This window comes from Apodemus sylvaticus, chromosome 2 (assembly GCF_947179515.1).
Source record: "Apodemus sylvaticus chromosome 2, mApoSyl1.1, whole genome shotgun sequence".
Taxonomy (NCBI): Eukaryota; Metazoa; Chordata; class Mammalia; order Rodentia; family Muridae; genus Apodemus; species Apodemus sylvaticus.
The window spans coordinates 166,704,211-166,721,274 of record NC_067473.1 but is presented as its reverse complement, the minus strand read 5'-3'; the positions used below and the strand labels follow the sequence as shown (position 1 = coordinate 166,721,274).

The 17,064-nt window shown below is 37.0% G+C and overlaps 1 protein-coding gene across 1 annotated transcript; it reads left to right on the top strand.

The window, feature by feature from the left end:
• The first annotated feature begins 932 nt into the window (after positions 1-932).
• Positions 933-6,050, top strand: LOC127679314 (killer cell lectin-like receptor 5). Its single transcript, XM_052175081.1, has 3 exons — positions 933-1,150; positions 3,126-3,268; positions 5,943-6,050. The coding sequence occupies exons 1-3, from the start codon at positions 1,000-1,002 to the stop codon at positions 6,048-6,050; spliced, it is 402 nt and encodes a 133-aa protein (XP_052031041.1). The 5' UTR covers positions 933-999.
• Positions 6,051-17,064: the final 11,014 nt, after the last annotated feature.

The window sequence follows — 17,064 nt, the reverse complement described above, 5'->3', positions numbered from 1 at the left end:
TGATAGCTCTTGGAATCCTCTGTTCCCTTCGGCTGGTAATTTTTGTAGTGTTGGTGACAAACAGTAAGTAATTGACATACATCTTTGCCTTCTGCTTAAAGAATAGCTTTAGACATTAACTATGCTGTTATACATTGTCCATTGTCCTGCTTGCAATCTAGGGATAAGACAGAATCTCTGGACTTTAATATATTTTCCTGACTTATTACAGTATCCTGTTCTCATACATACATAATGTGTTAGCTCTGGGACTGTTGGGAATTGCTTAGTTTTATCTCATATTTGGTTATGTTTCTTCAAAGAACTTCATCATAGTCTGTGTTCTGATCTCAGGTGATTGTTAGTCTACATAAACATTCTGTGAGAAACAGTTATTCAAAGAATAAATGACCTTTTCTTATCTCTTCAGTGTATATCAAAATCATGCTTAAGTAAAAAGACTTCATCTCTACAGAGACATTAAAGGTTAAACTTTATTGGATTACTCCACATTAACAGGGGAAATCACTTCCACTGTGTCTTAAAACATAGCTATGTATATGGATATATTGCATTCCATTTGCTCCCACAAGAATTCTGTAATTACTTAACAATTTATTTTTAGTTCAAATTTTCATGCTGTGTTAAGTATACATTGAATATTTTACTTAGGTAATTATTTGTAAATTTGTGCTGCAAAATGAAGTGATTGGAAGTTACTTTCATGATAATTTTATTCAGCTTTAATATTCATTTTATGGTCTACTTACCTTGGAGAAAATTTTTGTATCTGTGTCTATAGTGAGTTAATTGACATGCTAATTTATCAATGTTAAAGAACCACCAAAAGTAATGATATGTGTAGGCTGTCAACATGAAGCTTTTTCTCCCATGTTCCATATGTATTTTTTATAAACATTTTTGATATAATGTCTTTGACTAATTTAGTTTTTTCAGTATAGTCAAGAGAAACATGAACTTCTGGAAACTCTAACCCACCTCCACCAAAACTGCAGCACTATGAAAAATGACATGGACTTAAAAGAAGAACTGCTGATAAATAAGACTATAGAGTGTAGTGCAGGCAACAATCTTCTGGAATCCCTCATCAGAGAACAGAACAGATGGTACAGTGAAACCAAGACTGATTTAGATTCCTCACAGCACACAGGTATATAGTGTGGGTGGACCATGAATACAGAATTACATTATAATCAATTGTTTCTTCTCTAAAGCTTTGAAGTCTGATGAGCAGCATAAGAAGATGTTGATGGCTGGGTTAATCATTTGGGATTTTTATTTCATGGGGGGACATGGATACACAGAAATCCATGTTTGGTTTAAGAGAATCCTAAAGTTTCTAGAAGTCAGTGTCTCTTTGGTACTCCTACTGCTTGCTGGGGATTGAATTACAAATCAATACCCCTGAGAATTTTTAGAGTTTTGGTCCATGGGAAAACTTGAGTCTCCAACTTTGTTGCTGACAGAACATGGATCTTTTTAGTAAGAATGTATTTATCAACCATTTTTGCTAAAATGGACTTATAGCATTTACACTGGTATAAAAACAATGATATGTGTATGTGTGTATTTGTGTGCACGTGTGTGTGTATCTTTCCATCTGACACATTTTGAGAGAGTTGGGCTTTTTCTAATAAAGAGACCATTCTTGAAGCAGACAAAGAAGTTACACCATGGTATATATACAGTGCAACTCTGCCAGTGATAGTGAATGAGACTAGAAAGATGAGAATATCAAGTGTCACAATGAACCTTGCTTACCCTTCAGTGTGGCTTGTCTTCTTTAACTGACAAAGCTTATTGATAATCATTAAATTTTTTTTCAGGATTTGGAGATAAACAGCTCTTGTATATATTCTCACTACTCTGTGATAGTAGGATATAATGATTCTCATTATGTCAGGATAATATATTTAAAAGTGCTACATTATAGAATTTGTGACAGGAAACACAAGCACCAAAACAACTTTGAAGTATTCCAGACCCACATAAATGATTTTGTGTCATGACTTTAAAATAACTTAATTATCTGTAAAGGATAATCTCTAAGATTATGAGGTTGTGGGTGGAGAATTATAACTTTCAGGAATATATTGACATTCCAGAAAATTCCAGAACAGTCTGAGCTACACATGGTAACTCTTCACAGAAAAATGAAGGTTGGAAATAAAGTTTGTTAATAGAGCATATTCATTCACAGTACTTCATTAAAGAAAATATTCCTATTGCAATGATGTTGCTGTACAAACTGCACACATTTTAATGTATTCAACTTGAGCATTTGTGCATGTGGGCACAAGACTTAAGGCATCAACATAATCAGGACAACAGACTATCAACATCAAAGTCTTCCTCGTGTATCTCTTATTACTCTTAAGTAACAGACTGTAACAGAGACCATGGCACAATGCTGAGCACACAGTAGTTTGTAGACCACTATGCAGACAATGTATGCCTGGAATTTTGCCATCACTTTACCTGCCTCTGAGTAGCAAGTGCTCATTGCTTCTTCTCCAGCCCTGGGATCTCAGAAGCCTCTGTTTTATATAGATCTTGGTTGTTTCAGAAGCCTGATCTGCCTCGAAACATAAAGTTGTTCTTAGACCTAGTGTGATTTACTTTGCACACCATCCTCAAGTTCATCCATGCCCATCACATATGTTGGCATCTCCCTTTGGGTGTCAGTGTGAGAAATGATGCCACTCTCCACCCCAAGGTGGCTTAAGACACTGTAGTGGTGACTAGATTGGAATTCTTCACTTTGCCTAGGATGGACTAAAACTGGTGGTGACCCTACTGCCTTCTTCTTTGGAGTGCTCTGGTTATAAGGACAAGTCATTATGCTGGACTGATTCGTTTTCCTTTAAGTATTCTTTTGTGTATATGTGTTACATTTTCTCTACTGATTCATCCATGACTGACGCATAAAATTTTTTTTGTATCTCTACTGTTATTAACAATGTTGCATAGATCATTGGTGTGCAGGGGACTCTGGCATTATAGAATCTCAAATTTTGAGACCTCTGAGATTTTTCTTTTGTCTTTTTACAGAGGCTTAATAAGTACTTTGTTCTGGTAACAGAATACCAGAAAATAAGTTTAACCATTTTCCTTCTCTGTTGTAGGCAGAGGAGTTGAAAGACACTGGTTCTGCTTTGGTATAAAATGCTATTCTTTCATCATGGACAGACAAACATGGAGTGGATGTAAACAGAAGTGTATGAATTACAGGCTATCTCTTCTGAAGATAGATGATGAGGATGAACTGGTACTGTAGAATTTTTCTTGCCCCTTTATTCTCTTAGACTCTGTCTTAACCCGTAATAATGAGATACTGAATCCTGAATCCTGTTTTCTTTCTTCATTTGTATATGGTTTTCCTATAATGTAAGCAAAACTGTGGGACACAGGCCTGTTAAAAGGAGATTCATTACTCAAGACACTTGTAGCTTTCAGTTTCTATCATTTCTCAGGTTTCTACAGAGAGTCCCTCAAAGAGCACGTCTTTCCCTGATGAAACTGCCTACTGCATAGTATTTTTATGTTTTGTTAAAAAAGAAATACATGTTCAGAAAGGTTACTTAAAGGAAAGCAGAATTTCCAAGATTCTGACATTTCCTGTTTAAATTATTATTAGTGAAGTCTCTTCAAATACGAAGACTCTACTTTTCTAGAGAAAGAATTATAGGATCACTTTGAAACCTTTTTAATTACAACACAGTCTATATTTATACATCAATTTGATACACATTAAAACAATGTAAAAGGATTTTTAATGTCAAATAATGGTGGGATTTTTTATTTGATACAGTAAGCATAAGTACTATTTTATAGTAATTATTACTAATATAATTATTTCAGTTATTAATTTTTGTATCCTGATCACATCCCCTTTCTTCATCACTTCCTCCAATAATCCGTACCCCATCTCCATCTTCTCTGAGAGGGTGAGAATTTCCTTGTTATCCATTCACCCTGGCACATCAATTCTCCATGAGGATATGTGCATCCTCTCCCACTAAGCCCAGACAAGACAGCCCTGTTAGAAGAGCATAACCATGTGCAGGAAACAGATTTTGGAATAGTGACTCCTCCAGTTGTTCAGAAGCCACATGAAGACCAAACTTCACTTGTGCAGGGTAGTATAGGTGAGCCCCTTGAATGTTCTTTGTTTGAAGTTTTAGTCTCTGAGATCCCTAAGTTTTTAGGTTAGTTGATTCTGTTGGACTTCCTGTGAAGTTCCTATTCCCTTCAGGGTCACAGTTCTTCCTCCTATTCTTTCTTGAGTCCCCAAGCTCTATCCACTGTCTGGTATGGATGTCTGAATCTGTATGTATCAGCAGCTAGGTGGAGACTCAGAGGACAGCCATGCTAGACTCCTTCCCACAAGCATAACAGAGTTTGATTAATAAGGCCTGGGATTGGTGATTTTTATGGGATAGGTCTCAAGCTGAGCCAGTAATTGTTTTTCTCTACCCTCATCAACAACCCATGCATTTCTTGTAGACAGGATGAATTTTGAGTGGATTTTACTGTGGGTGGATTGGTATCCCTATCACTTCCCCAGCATATTTTACTGGCCAGAGGAAGCAGCATCCCCCAGACTCCGTCCCAATGTTGTGAGTTCCAGCTAATGACACCCCTACTGATTGATGTGCACCTCCCCTACACTGGTCTCCATCTTATCCTGGAGATGTCCCTTACTACATCCTCCATCAGTTGCAGATTCCCATTCATTCTCTTGGCTATCAGCACATCCCACCACCCCTCCACACACCTGACCATGACCCCCACTACCCTCTATTTCCACCCCTCAGTTCCTCCCTCCATCTTCTTGGTATGACCATTCCATTCCTCTTACAATTGAGACTCAAGCACCCTTGCTTGTGCCATTTTTCCTCTCCAGTGTCCTTATGACTGTGGATTGTAGCATGGGCATCCTGGCTTTTACAGCTAATATCTACCAGTAAGTGAATACATACCATGCATGTCCTTTAGGGACTTGGTTATATCACTCAGGATAATCTCATTTCATCCATTAGCCTGCAAAATTCATGATGTTTCTCTTTTTACTGTAGCTAACTAGTATTCAATTTTGTAGGTATACCGTATATTTATCCATTCTTCATTTGAGGATCATCTATGTGTTTCTAATTTCTGGTTATTACAAATAAACCTGCTATGAACATAGCTGAGTAAGTGTTTTTGAGAGATGGTCAAGGGTCTTCTGGCTATATGCTCCAGAGTGGTATAGCTGGATCTTGAGGTAGAACTTTTGGGAGTTTTCTGATAAACCACCAAATTCATTTCCAAAGTAGTTGTACATGTTTTCACTCCTACCAGCAATTGGGGAGTGCTCCCTTTGCTGTACATCCTTGCCAGCCTGTGCTATCACTCAACTTTTTAATCTTACCCATTTCTGTTGGTAAAAGATGGGATGTCAGAGTTTTTTGATTTGCATTTCCTTGATGTCTAAGTACTTTGAACATTTATTTGTATGCGTCTTGGTTTTTCATGATTCTTCTGTTGAGAATTTTCTCTTTAGCTCAGGTATTGAGGATGCAATAGAATACATTGATACATCTGTCAAAGAGAATGCTAAATCTAAAAACTTTCTGCGTTATGCAGGAAGATTGTGAGTTCAAGGACTGCCTTGGTTACACAGTGGGACTTGGTGTAAGAAACACAGTCACAAGTCATGTCATTAACACAATGTGTCTGGACACCTGAAGTTTTTTATTTTATATATTTTATTGAACTCACATCAGCTTTGATATAAATATTCTTCTAGTAGAAATTCCTTTAGAAAATGAACATGGTTGGACTGAGTGGTGAGAAGAAATGAAATTAAAAAATGACAGGAATCTTGGGAACTTTCCTGCTTGTTCTTCTCTCATCATACAGACACAAATTTCATCTTAAGGTGTGATTTTCCTTTACAGAAGTTCCTTCAGCTCCAGGTTTTTCGAAACAGTTACTGGATTGGATTGTCTTATGATAATAAAAGAAAGGTTTGGGAATGGATTGACAATGTCCCATCTAAACTGTGAGTTTCTGGACCCTTTACACTCTAACACTGGTGTGAGTATTGGGAGGACTGTGTAAAAATGTTTTTCTCTTGTTTCACATAACTTTCCTCATTTTCTATGAACTCATGGATAAAGACAATTTGTGAAAGTCAGTCTATCAGCAAGTGTTACAAAGGGTCATTGTATGTTTAAGGAACTGACAGAACATGGCTTAAGAGGTATATGGTAACCAAAAGTTGTCAAAAAAGATAAGGAGGGACACTTCATACTGGTCAAAGGAAAAGTCTACCAATATGAATTCTCAATTCTGAACATCTATGCTCCAAATGCAAGGGCACCTATATTCATAAAAGAAACTTTAATAAAGTTCAACGCACACATTGCATCCCACACAATAATAGTGGAAGACTTCAAAACCCCACTTTCAAAAATGGACTTTCAAATATAGAATCAGAAGCTAAACAGAGATACAGTTAAACTAACTGAAGTTATGAACCAAATGGATCTAACAGATATTTATAGAACATTCTACCCTAAAGCAAAAGAATATCACTTCTTCTTAGCACCTCATGGTACCTTCTCCAAAATTGAGCACATAATTGGTCACAAAATGGGACTCAACAGATACCGAATTATTGAAATTATTCCATGTATCTTATCAGATCACCATGACCGAAGGTTGGTCTTAAGCTCAAACAAAAGCAATGGAAAGTACACATGGAACTTGAACAATGCTCTTCTCAATGACAGCTTGGCAAAGGAAGAAATAAAGAAAGAAATTAAAGACTTTTTAGAATTTAATGAAGACACATCATACCAAAATTTATGGGACACAATGAAAGCATTGCTAAGAGGAAAACTCATAGCTCTCAGTGCCTAACAGCTTGACAGGGTACTTGAAAACTCTAGAACAAATGGAAGCAAATACCCCCAAGAGGACTAGATGGCAGGAAATAAACTTAGGGCCAAAATCATCCAAACAGAAACAAAAAGAACTATACAAAGGATCAACAAAACAAGGAGCAGCTAGTTCTTTGAAAAAATCAACAAGATAGATAAACACTTAACCAGACTAACCAGAGGGCACAGAGTCAGTATTCAAATTAATAAAATCAGAAATGAAAAGGGAGACATAATGACAGAAACTGTGGAAATTCAAAAAATCATCAGATCCTACTACAAGAGTTTATACACAACAAGGTTTGAAAACCTGGATGAAATGAACAACTTTCTAGATAAACACCAGGCACCAACACTAAAACAGGATCAGATAAATCATCTAAATAGTCTCATGAGTCCTGAATAAATAGCAGCAGTCATTAATAGTCTCACAACAAAAACAACAACAACAACAACAACAACAACAACAACAAAACCCACCAAGGACCAGATGGGTTTAGCGGGGTATTCTATCAGATTTTCAAAGAAAAGTTAATACCAATACTCTTCAAACTTTTCCATGAAATAGAAACTCAAGGAACACTACCCAACTCATTCTATGAAACCACAATCACTCTTATACCAAAACCAAACAAAGACCAAACAAGGAAGGTCAACTTCAGACCAATCTCCCTCATGAATATTGATGCAAAAATACTGAACAAAATCCTGGCCAACCGAATTCAAGAATGCATCAAAACTATAATTCACCACAATCAGGTATGCTTCATCCCAGGGATGCAAGAATGATTCAATATACGGAAATCTTTCAATGTAATCCACTACATAAACAAACTAAATGAAAGAAAACCACATGGTCATTTCATTAGATGCTGAAAAGGCTTTTGACAAAATTCAGCATTCCTTCATGATAAAAGTCTTGGAGAGATCGGGAATCCAAGGCCCATACCTAAACATAGTGAAAGCAATATGCTGCAAACTGGTAGCCAACATCAAGTTAAATGGAGACAAACTTGAAGCAATCTCACTAAAATCAGGGACCAGACAAGGCTGCCCACTCTCTCCTTATCTATTCAATATAGTAGCTGAAGTCCCAGTCAGAGCAATCAGGCAGCAAAAGGAGGTCAAAGGTATACAAATTGGAAAGGAAGAAGTCAAACTGTCACTATTTGCAGATAATATGATAGTATACTTATATGACCCCCAACACTTCCACCAGAGAACTTCTCAAGCTGAAAAACAACTTCAGCAAAGTGGCTGGATATAAAATTAGCTCAAGCAAATCAGTAGCCTTCCTCTACTCAAAGGATAAACAAGAGGAGAAAGAAATTAGGGTAATGACACCCTTCACAATAGTCCCAAATAATATGTCATACCTAGGTGTGACCCTAATGAAACAAGTGAAAGATCTATATGACAAGAACTTTAAGCCTCTGAAGAAAGAAATCGAAGAAAGTCTCAGAAGGTGGAAAGATCTCCTATGTTCATGGATTGGCAGGATCAATATAGTAAAAATGGCCATCTTGCCGAAAGCAATGTACAGATTCAATGCAATCCCTATCAAAATCTGAAATCAGTTCTTCATAGATCTAAAAAGAGCAATTCTCAAATTCATCTGGAAAAACAAAAAACCCAGGATAGCAAAAACTATTCTCCACAACAAAAAATCTTCTGGAGGAATCACCATCCCTGACCTCAAGCTCTACTACAGAGCAATTGTGATAAAAACTGTTTGGTATTGGCATGCAGACAGGCTGGAAGATCAATGGAATATAATTAAAGACCCAGAAAAGAACCCACACATGTTTGGTTACTTGATTTTTGACCAAGGAGCCAAAAATATCCAATGGAAAAAAGACAACATTTTTTACAAATTGTGCTGGATCAACTAGAGATCTGCATGCAGAAAAATGCAAATCAACCCATTCTTATCTCCTTGAACAAAGCTCAAGTTGAAGTGGATTAAGAATCTACACATAAAACAAGACACTGAAGCTTATAGAGGAGAAAGCGTTGACAAATCTTGAGCACATGGGCACAGGGGAAAGTTCCTGAACAGAACACCAATGGCTTATGCTCTAAGAACAAGAATCGACAAATGGGACCTCATGAAACTGCAATGCTTCTGGAAGGCAAAGGACATGGTCAATAGGACAAAATGGCAGCCAACAAATTGGGAAAAGACCTTCACTAACCCTACATCCCATAGACAGGTAATACCCAATGTATATAAAGAACTCAAGAAGTTAGTCTCCAGAGAGTCAAATAACCCTATTAAAAATGGGGTACAGAGGTAAACAGGGAATTCTCAATTGAGGAAACTCGAATGGCCCTAAAGCACCTAAAGAACTGTTCTGCTTCCTTAGTTATTAGGGAAATGCAAATCAAAACAACACTGAGATTCCACCTTATACCAGTCAGAATGGCTAAGATAAAAAACTCAGGGGACAGCAGATGCTGGAGAGGATGTGGGGAAAAAGGAACACTTCTCTATTGTTGGTGGGAATTCAGGCTGGTAAAACCACTCTGGAAATCAGTTTGGCGATACCTCAGAAAATTAGACATAGTACTACCTGTTAACCCAGCTATACCACTCCTGGGCATATACCCAGAAGATGTTCCTACATGTAAGAAGGGCACATGCTCCATTATGTTCATTGCTGCCTTATTATAATAGCCAGAAGCTGGAAAGAACCCAGATGTCCCTCAACAGAGGAACTCATACAGGAACTGTGGTATATAAATATTCAGCTATTAAAAACAATGAAATTATGAAATTCTTAGATAAATGTAAGTGTATACCAAAAGGAGCATGCAATGGTTGTCTCCAGAGGGGCCCTGCCAGAGACTTACAAATACAGAGGCATATGTTATCAACCAACTATTGGATTTGTCATGGGGTCCCCAATGGAGGAGCTGGAAGGTAGTCCAGAAGAGCTGAAAGGGCATACAGCCCCATGGGAAGACAATGATTTCAGCCACCCAGCCACCCCAAGACCCAGGGACTGAACCATCAATCAAGGGGCACAAATGGTTCCAGACAAACATATGGCAGAGTAAAGCCTTGTTGGGCATCAGTGGGAGGCATGGTCCTTGTCCAAGTAAAGTCTCAAAAGAGACCCCAACACAGGGAAACCGAGGGGTGGAGGTGGGATTGTGTTGGGTGGAGGTGGGATTGTGTCAGGTGGAGGGGCATATATGTGGAGGCAGGGGGAGGGAGGAGGCATTGGGAGTCTTTGGGGAGGGGGGAATTGGGAAAGGTTTTACCATGGCAATGTAAATGAAGAGGATATTCAATAAAAAAGGAGAATATGGTCCTAGCAAGTCAACAACTTGAGATTTTGTGAAGTCACTGAATCATGATTTCAGATACCTTGAGCTTGAGTCTCTCAGACACTCATGTGACATTTTTTACTGTTGTTAGATTATATAATTGTTGGTTATTCATAAATATAAGAACATTTTAGATACATATGGATGTCTACCTTGTGTTTCAAGGTGTTTTCTTGTGTAAATTTTATGTTTTTTCATTTATAATATGGTAGAAAATGCTTCGCTGTTTATTTTTATTAATAATATATACATATATATTTCTTGAGTAGTTCATATATATCAAGTAATATATGAAAATATCATCCCCTACTCCCACTGAAATCGCTAACATAGATCCTGATAAGTCATGTCCTTGTAATTAACTATCCATATATGCATGGTTATAGACCATCTACTTGAACAAAGAACTCCACAACTGGCCACATCCTCAACAAAGAATTGAATCTCCTTTTTCCAGGAGCTGTTACCTAAAATAGAGCCTTCTTAAGAAGAAGTAATCTTGTTAAAATTTCATCTTGTCCAGAGCCTGCATTTCACAGAGTTCTTTCATTTCTCTGGTTCTCACCATGCTTTCTATGCCCTCTTCCCTGCTGTTCCCTGAGTCTTGCTGGTTGTACGGAAAGGAAAAAAACTGATGTAGAGTTCTCCTTTAGGCCTGGGCACATAAACAGTTCTCCTAAGCACTTTGACCAATTCTGCCACACTGCATGGACTATGGCTCACTGTGTAAAGAAGTTTCTCTGATGGAGGTTAGAGCAGCCCAGGCCTAGGCCATAACTATGACTGTTAAGAATGCATTTTAAGCTTTGACCACTTAGCAGAGCAGTTGTAGCAAGTTCCAATCTAAGGCCTGTGAACTCCCTAAATCTTGGGCTTTTGATTCGGATTACAACACCAAACATGATTGTCGCCTGTGGTAAATGCCTCAGTTCCAATACAAAAGCATCGATTTATGCTATAACCTATCAGGTCATCATTGTAGTATGTAACATCCAGTGCAGGATACAACTACTTATATCTTTTCTCCCATGCAATATGGAAAACTTCTAACTCTTTGAATGCCAGCCCAGGGGAAGATATTTCCATATTGGTTTGAGATTGACTTGTCTATGTCTTGATGTCATATGTGTGGAGTATCATAATCAATAGGACCTTACCATGTAGTTATGGCAAACAAAGGTAAGAGCAATAACCTGTGTTGTGTGGGAGACCTCTGTCATCTCCCTGATGAGTAAGTAATTCCTCTGGTGGCATCCTTTGTCTTGCACTTGGATTTTCTTTTAAAAACAAATAACTTCTGTATTTGTACCTTTTTTCTAATGTTAAATTTTTATGTTTTATTTAGCCTTTTTTAATAAAATATGTTTTGATCAAGTTACCTTCCCACTGAATACTTTTTGTTGTTGCATACCTTCCTACACACTTAATGTAATTTCTCTCTCCACAAAACAACAACACAAGAGGGAAAATAAAAATCAATCAAGCTGTCATGTCAACTTCTGTGCAAGTCACTGAGTGAACATACATGTTATTTCTTTATGTTAATTATTTTTTGTGAACAGCTGGTATCTTCTAGGAACCTCTTTTTGGCTCATGTTTGACATACATATCTCATGGCTGACTAATACACTTAGTCATTCTTAATGTATATTACTTGTTCTGTCTTTTACAACAAGCTACTTGGTTTAATTTATCTTCCTTTTTTATAACATTCTTAAATTTAGTAAATTTGAATATTTCATTTCTCCTCATCCTTAACCCAAAATTCAAAGAGTGTTTTATTTTGCTAAAGACTCATCCTTTTGAAGTCTAGGTCCCTGGTGGTTTCAGTGGATTTAATTCTCTTTCTCTCCTTTGACAGAATCTCATTAAGCCAGAATAGTCACAAACTCCTATATATTGAAGTTTAGCCTTGAAGTGTTATCCCCCTATCTCCATCATCTCAAAACTGAGATGATGGATTGTGTCCCACTAGGCCGGGATGGATTTATTATTGAGGTTCTCCATTTTGAGCGCATTTAATCAGCTTCCGCTATTAGACAAAAAAACTAGCAATAGTGCTTCCCTGATCATCTGAGGTTTGTTTCAACTCACCTCAACCTGAGGGGAAATCTCATTTCTGTTGATTTATACAAGAGGATCTTAATTAATTATCAGTTATTATATAATTCCCTTTTTACTTCTTGGTTTGCTATGTAGCCCAGTTGACCAAAAACACACAGTCCTTCTGTTTTGATGATATTTTCTGTGTTCAAATTTACCTTTTTATTTAGCTGCATTCATTTAACAAATGTGTAGTTATGGTCTTTGTTAAAACATCTTGCTGAAATCAGAGTTTTGTTGCATACTGGAAATTCAGAAGATTACCGTGTTTCTGTGAAGACCCTTTAGCTATGAAATGGGCAGGAATAAAACAATCTAAATTTAAAATCTAAAACAGTAGTTATAAGCCCTCATCTGTGACTATATTTCAAATTTCTCCTTTTCCTCAAAACACAGACATCTAAGACCTTGTTCTGTGTGCTACACACATCTGTTTTACTATTGTCTTAGCATTTTTTTTGACAAAATATAAATGGGACAGCAGGTTGAGGTAAAATAATACTAGGGAAATGTTGAAAATCAGATTTACCTCCTGATAAAAATTTGTGAGTGGGAAATGAGATGTAGAGCTTTGGTGTGTTCAGGAGACCATTTCTTTTTAATGAGCCTAGAGAAAAGAAAACATTTTGGTGATGAAATTAAGATAAACAGTTCTATATTCTGTATACTTTGGCCAATAAATTTTTTTTAATTTTTGTTGGTAGATATATTCTTTATTTGCCTTTCAAATGTTGTCCTCTTTTTTTTCTTTCCTCCATGAAAATCCTATAACCCATCTCCCCTCGCTCTGTCCTCCAATTAACCCACCCCCGCTTCCCTGTCCTGGTATTCCTGTACACTGCAACAGAGTCTTCCCAGGACAAAGGGCCTCTTTTCCCTTTCATGTTCAACAAGGCAATTCTCTGCTGCCTGGGCATCTGGAGCCATGAGTAACTCCATGTGCATTCTTTGGTAGATGGTTTAGTCTTGGCTTTATAATTGTGTATTTGATGGATTCCTAGGTGGGGCAGTCTCTGCATGGTCTTTCCCTCAGACTCTGCTCCACACTATGTCTCTGTATCTCCTTCTGTGGATATTTTTTACACCTTCTAAGAATTACCAGAGTATCCACACTTTGCTCTTCTTTCTTCTTGGGCTTCATTTGATCTGTGAAGTATCTCTTGGGTATTACAAGCTTTGGTGCTAATATCAATTTATCAGTGAATGCATACCATGTGTGTTCTTCTGTGATTGAGATATCTCAGTCAGGATGATATTTTCCAGTTCTACCCATTTGCCTAAGGATTTCAGGAAATAATTGTTTTTAATAGCTGAGTAGTATTCCATTGTGCAAACCACAATTTTTGTATCCATTCCTCCATTGAGGAACATCTGGGTCCTTTCCAGCTTCTGGCTATTATTAATAAGGCTACTATGAACATAGTGGAGCATGTGTCCTTATTATATGCTCGAGGATCCTCTGGGTATTTGTCCAGGAGTGATATATCAGGGTCTTCTGATATATTATGCCCAGTTTTCTGAAGAACTGCCAAATTGATTTCCAGAGTTGTTCTACCGGCTTTCAGTCATGCATTATTTTGAATGTTCAAAATTATACAGTTGCCTACTCTTTTTTTGTTGTTCAATGCCTTGAAAATCAGGAGAGTCAACTTTAAGCCTGGAGGATGTGGATTCTTATCTAAAGTAAGACTAGAATATACTAACAGTGAAAATTCCTACGCTTGTATTTGTGGAAAGAGAATGGATAAATTCCCTGGATAATTCTCCACCAAAAGTAAAAGGTAAAAATGAAATGTATTGATCCCTACTTGTTGCCTCTAATACTTTGTGACTCCTAACAAACAACTATTTTGATTACAGAACATAGTGTGCTGTACAAACAGAAAGAAAAAGTTGCAAGAGCATTGAGAATGTCTTCTGGAGTCTGACTTGACAGAAGAGAGGCCAATTTCCTTCTTGTTGGAGACAAGACACATCTCCTCTGGTGCATAGACAACCTTTGCCCCAAAGCCTCAAGGATTCTATTCTTTCTGCTTTGTTAAACTCCTATAGAACTACACAAATAACCCTAATAATAAGCCTGTTTCCATTATTGATAGGATAAATTGTCTTAATTGAAAGAAAAATTAAGAGATAAAATGTTGTTTCTGGCTTTGATTTCTCAAGTTAGTTGATTAACATTTTGTTTTGCTTTTTTACTTTTCTTTCATGTAGAAGCTTTTCACCTTATTACAAACATTTCATTTGTCCCTAAAATATAATATCAAGTTTGTTGAACAGTTGCAAGGATAGCTCAAGAAAATACAGAATATTTTTATGCAAGTTATCAGTTGTCGTATCTCTCCACACTAATCCATGTATTATAAGTTGAGGCCTTATAGAAAAGATTGTAATACTTGAAGTTTTCTAATGTAGTGACTTACACTGTGATACTGGCAATTAGGAATTTAAGACATAATTCCTGAAAATGAATATAAGAGCCTATGTCATAGAACCAAACAAACCAAACAAAATTGAGGCTCACATGTTCTTCTATATTTTCCAGACAAAATACTTTATAATACAACTGTACTCAAATAATTAAACTCAGGACAGTTAGTATTGATACAGTAACTTGTTCTAATCTAGAATCTGTGTACTTATCCACTGAATGTTTAATGCCACTCTAGGTATTTCATCCATGTTCTGGTTCAGGCACCTTCAGTTTTGGTGTCATTTAATGTCCATTTGTACTGATTGGTTTTTTGTTTGTTTGTTTATGTTTTCTGAGCTGGTGGTTTTAGTTTGTTTGAATTGTTTTTGTTTTATTGTTTTTGTTTGTTTTGATACAGCTTTTCTAAGTGCTACCCTAGCTATCCTGGAACTCTCTCTGTAGGATTCAGATTAATTTGCCTCTGCCTATTGAGGGCAACCAAGAGATTGGGAAAAGATCTTTACCAGTCCTACATTTGATAGAGGACTAATATCCAATATATACAAAGAACTCAAGAAGATAGACTCCAGAGAATTAAATATCCCTCTTAAAAATGGGGTACAGAGCTAAACAGAGAATTCTCAACTGTTTAGGTAACATAATTTAGGTAACATAAATGGCTGTGAAGCACTTAAAGAACTGTTCTGTCTCGAGTTTTCAGTGAAATTCAAATTAAAAACCCCTGAGATTCCACCTCATACCAGTCAGAATGGCTAAAATGAAAAACTCACGTGACAGCAGATGTTGGTGAGGATGTGGAGAAAGAGGAACATTACTCCATTTCTGGTGGGATTTCAGGTTGGTACAACCACTATAGAAGTCAGTTTGGCAGTGCCTCAGAAAACTAGAAATAATACAACCTGAGGACCCAGCTATACCACACCTGGGCATATACCCAACATGTAATAAGGAAACATGCTTTAAAAAAATAGCTAGAAGCTGCAAAGAACCCAGATATTTTTCAACAGAAGAATGTATAGAGGAAATGTGGTATATTTACACAATGAAGTACTACTCAGCTATGAAAAACAGTGAATTCATGAAGTTTTTAGGCAAAGGATTGGAACTGGAAAATATCACCCTGAGTGAGGTAACTCAATCACAAAGAACACACAGGGTATGTACTCACTGATAAGTGGATATTAGCCCAAAAGCTCAAAATATCCATAATACAACCCACAAACCATATGGAACTGAAGAAGAAGAAACACCAAAGTTTAGATGCTTAAATCCTACATAGAATGAGGAGCAAAATAATCACAGAAGGTAGAGGGAGGGAGAAACCTGGGAGGGAAAGAGAAATGGAGGAAGAGGAGAGGAGTACTGAGGGGTCAATAAATTAAGCAGAAATGTGAAGCATTACCTAAATGATGCTACACCACATCACAAGGAAATCTGCTCAACTATTTTCATAGTGGCTTTATGGGTAATAGCAAAAAAAAAAAAAAATGAAAGAACATTGAAGACCCTGACCTGTAGTATGGATAAAGAAAATGTGGCATATTTAAACAATGGAATACTATTACACCATTAAAAACAAAACACCACATAACATGCAGGGAAATGATTGGAAATATAAAATATCATTCCAAGAGAGGTAACCTTGATGTAGAAATAGAAAATGCTATGTAATCACTTATAAGTGGACATTAGCCATAAAGTACAAGATAACCATTCTGCAATCTAAAGAGTCAAAAAAAAAAAAAACTAACAGGGAGGACTCAATTAAAGATGCTTATTTCTCACCAATAAGGGAAAATAAAATATGCATTATAGGTATATGAATAGAGTGAACTAGGTGGGAGAGTGGGTAAAGAGGGGAATAGTGATGGGGATTCAGTATGGTGGTGGTGGTAGTGTGCAGTTAAGTGCTGAGAGAAAGAAAATCAATAAGAGGGCATCTCTGGGAATAGTCTGAGACCTGGGATGGGGGAAGCTCCTGATGTTTATGGGGTTCACCATTGTTGAGACTCCTGGCAGTTAGGGATGTGGAGACTGAAGTGGTTGCTTCCTGGAGCCAAGTGGGACTTCCAGTGGAATTTAATGGGCACCAACCTATCCACAATAATTTTGTCTTAAATTTTGTCCAGCCTAGAAGATACACTTGAATTAAGATGGAGCAGAGATAGTAGGAATGGCCAATCAATGACTGCCCCCACTTGATACCCATTCCTTGGGAAAGACCCAAACTATGATAAGGTTAATGATACTCTGCCATGTATTCAG

What these genes read in the sequence shown, in the direction of transcription:
- LOC127679314 (XM_052175081.1), top strand. Translation starts at nt 1,000, where the DNA reads ATGAAAAATGACATGGACTTAAAAGAAGAACTGCTGATAAATAAGACT. An exon ending in AGATTCCTCACAGCACACAG is followed by an intron (nt 1,151 to 3,125) that starts GTATATAGTGTG and finishes TCTCTGTTGTAG; the next exon opens with GCAGAGGAGTTGAAAGACAC. An exon ending in TAGATGATGAGGATGAACTG is followed by an intron (nt 3,269 to 5,942) that starts GTACTGTAGAAT and finishes TTTCCTTTACAG; the next exon opens with AAGTTCCTTCAGCTCCAGGT.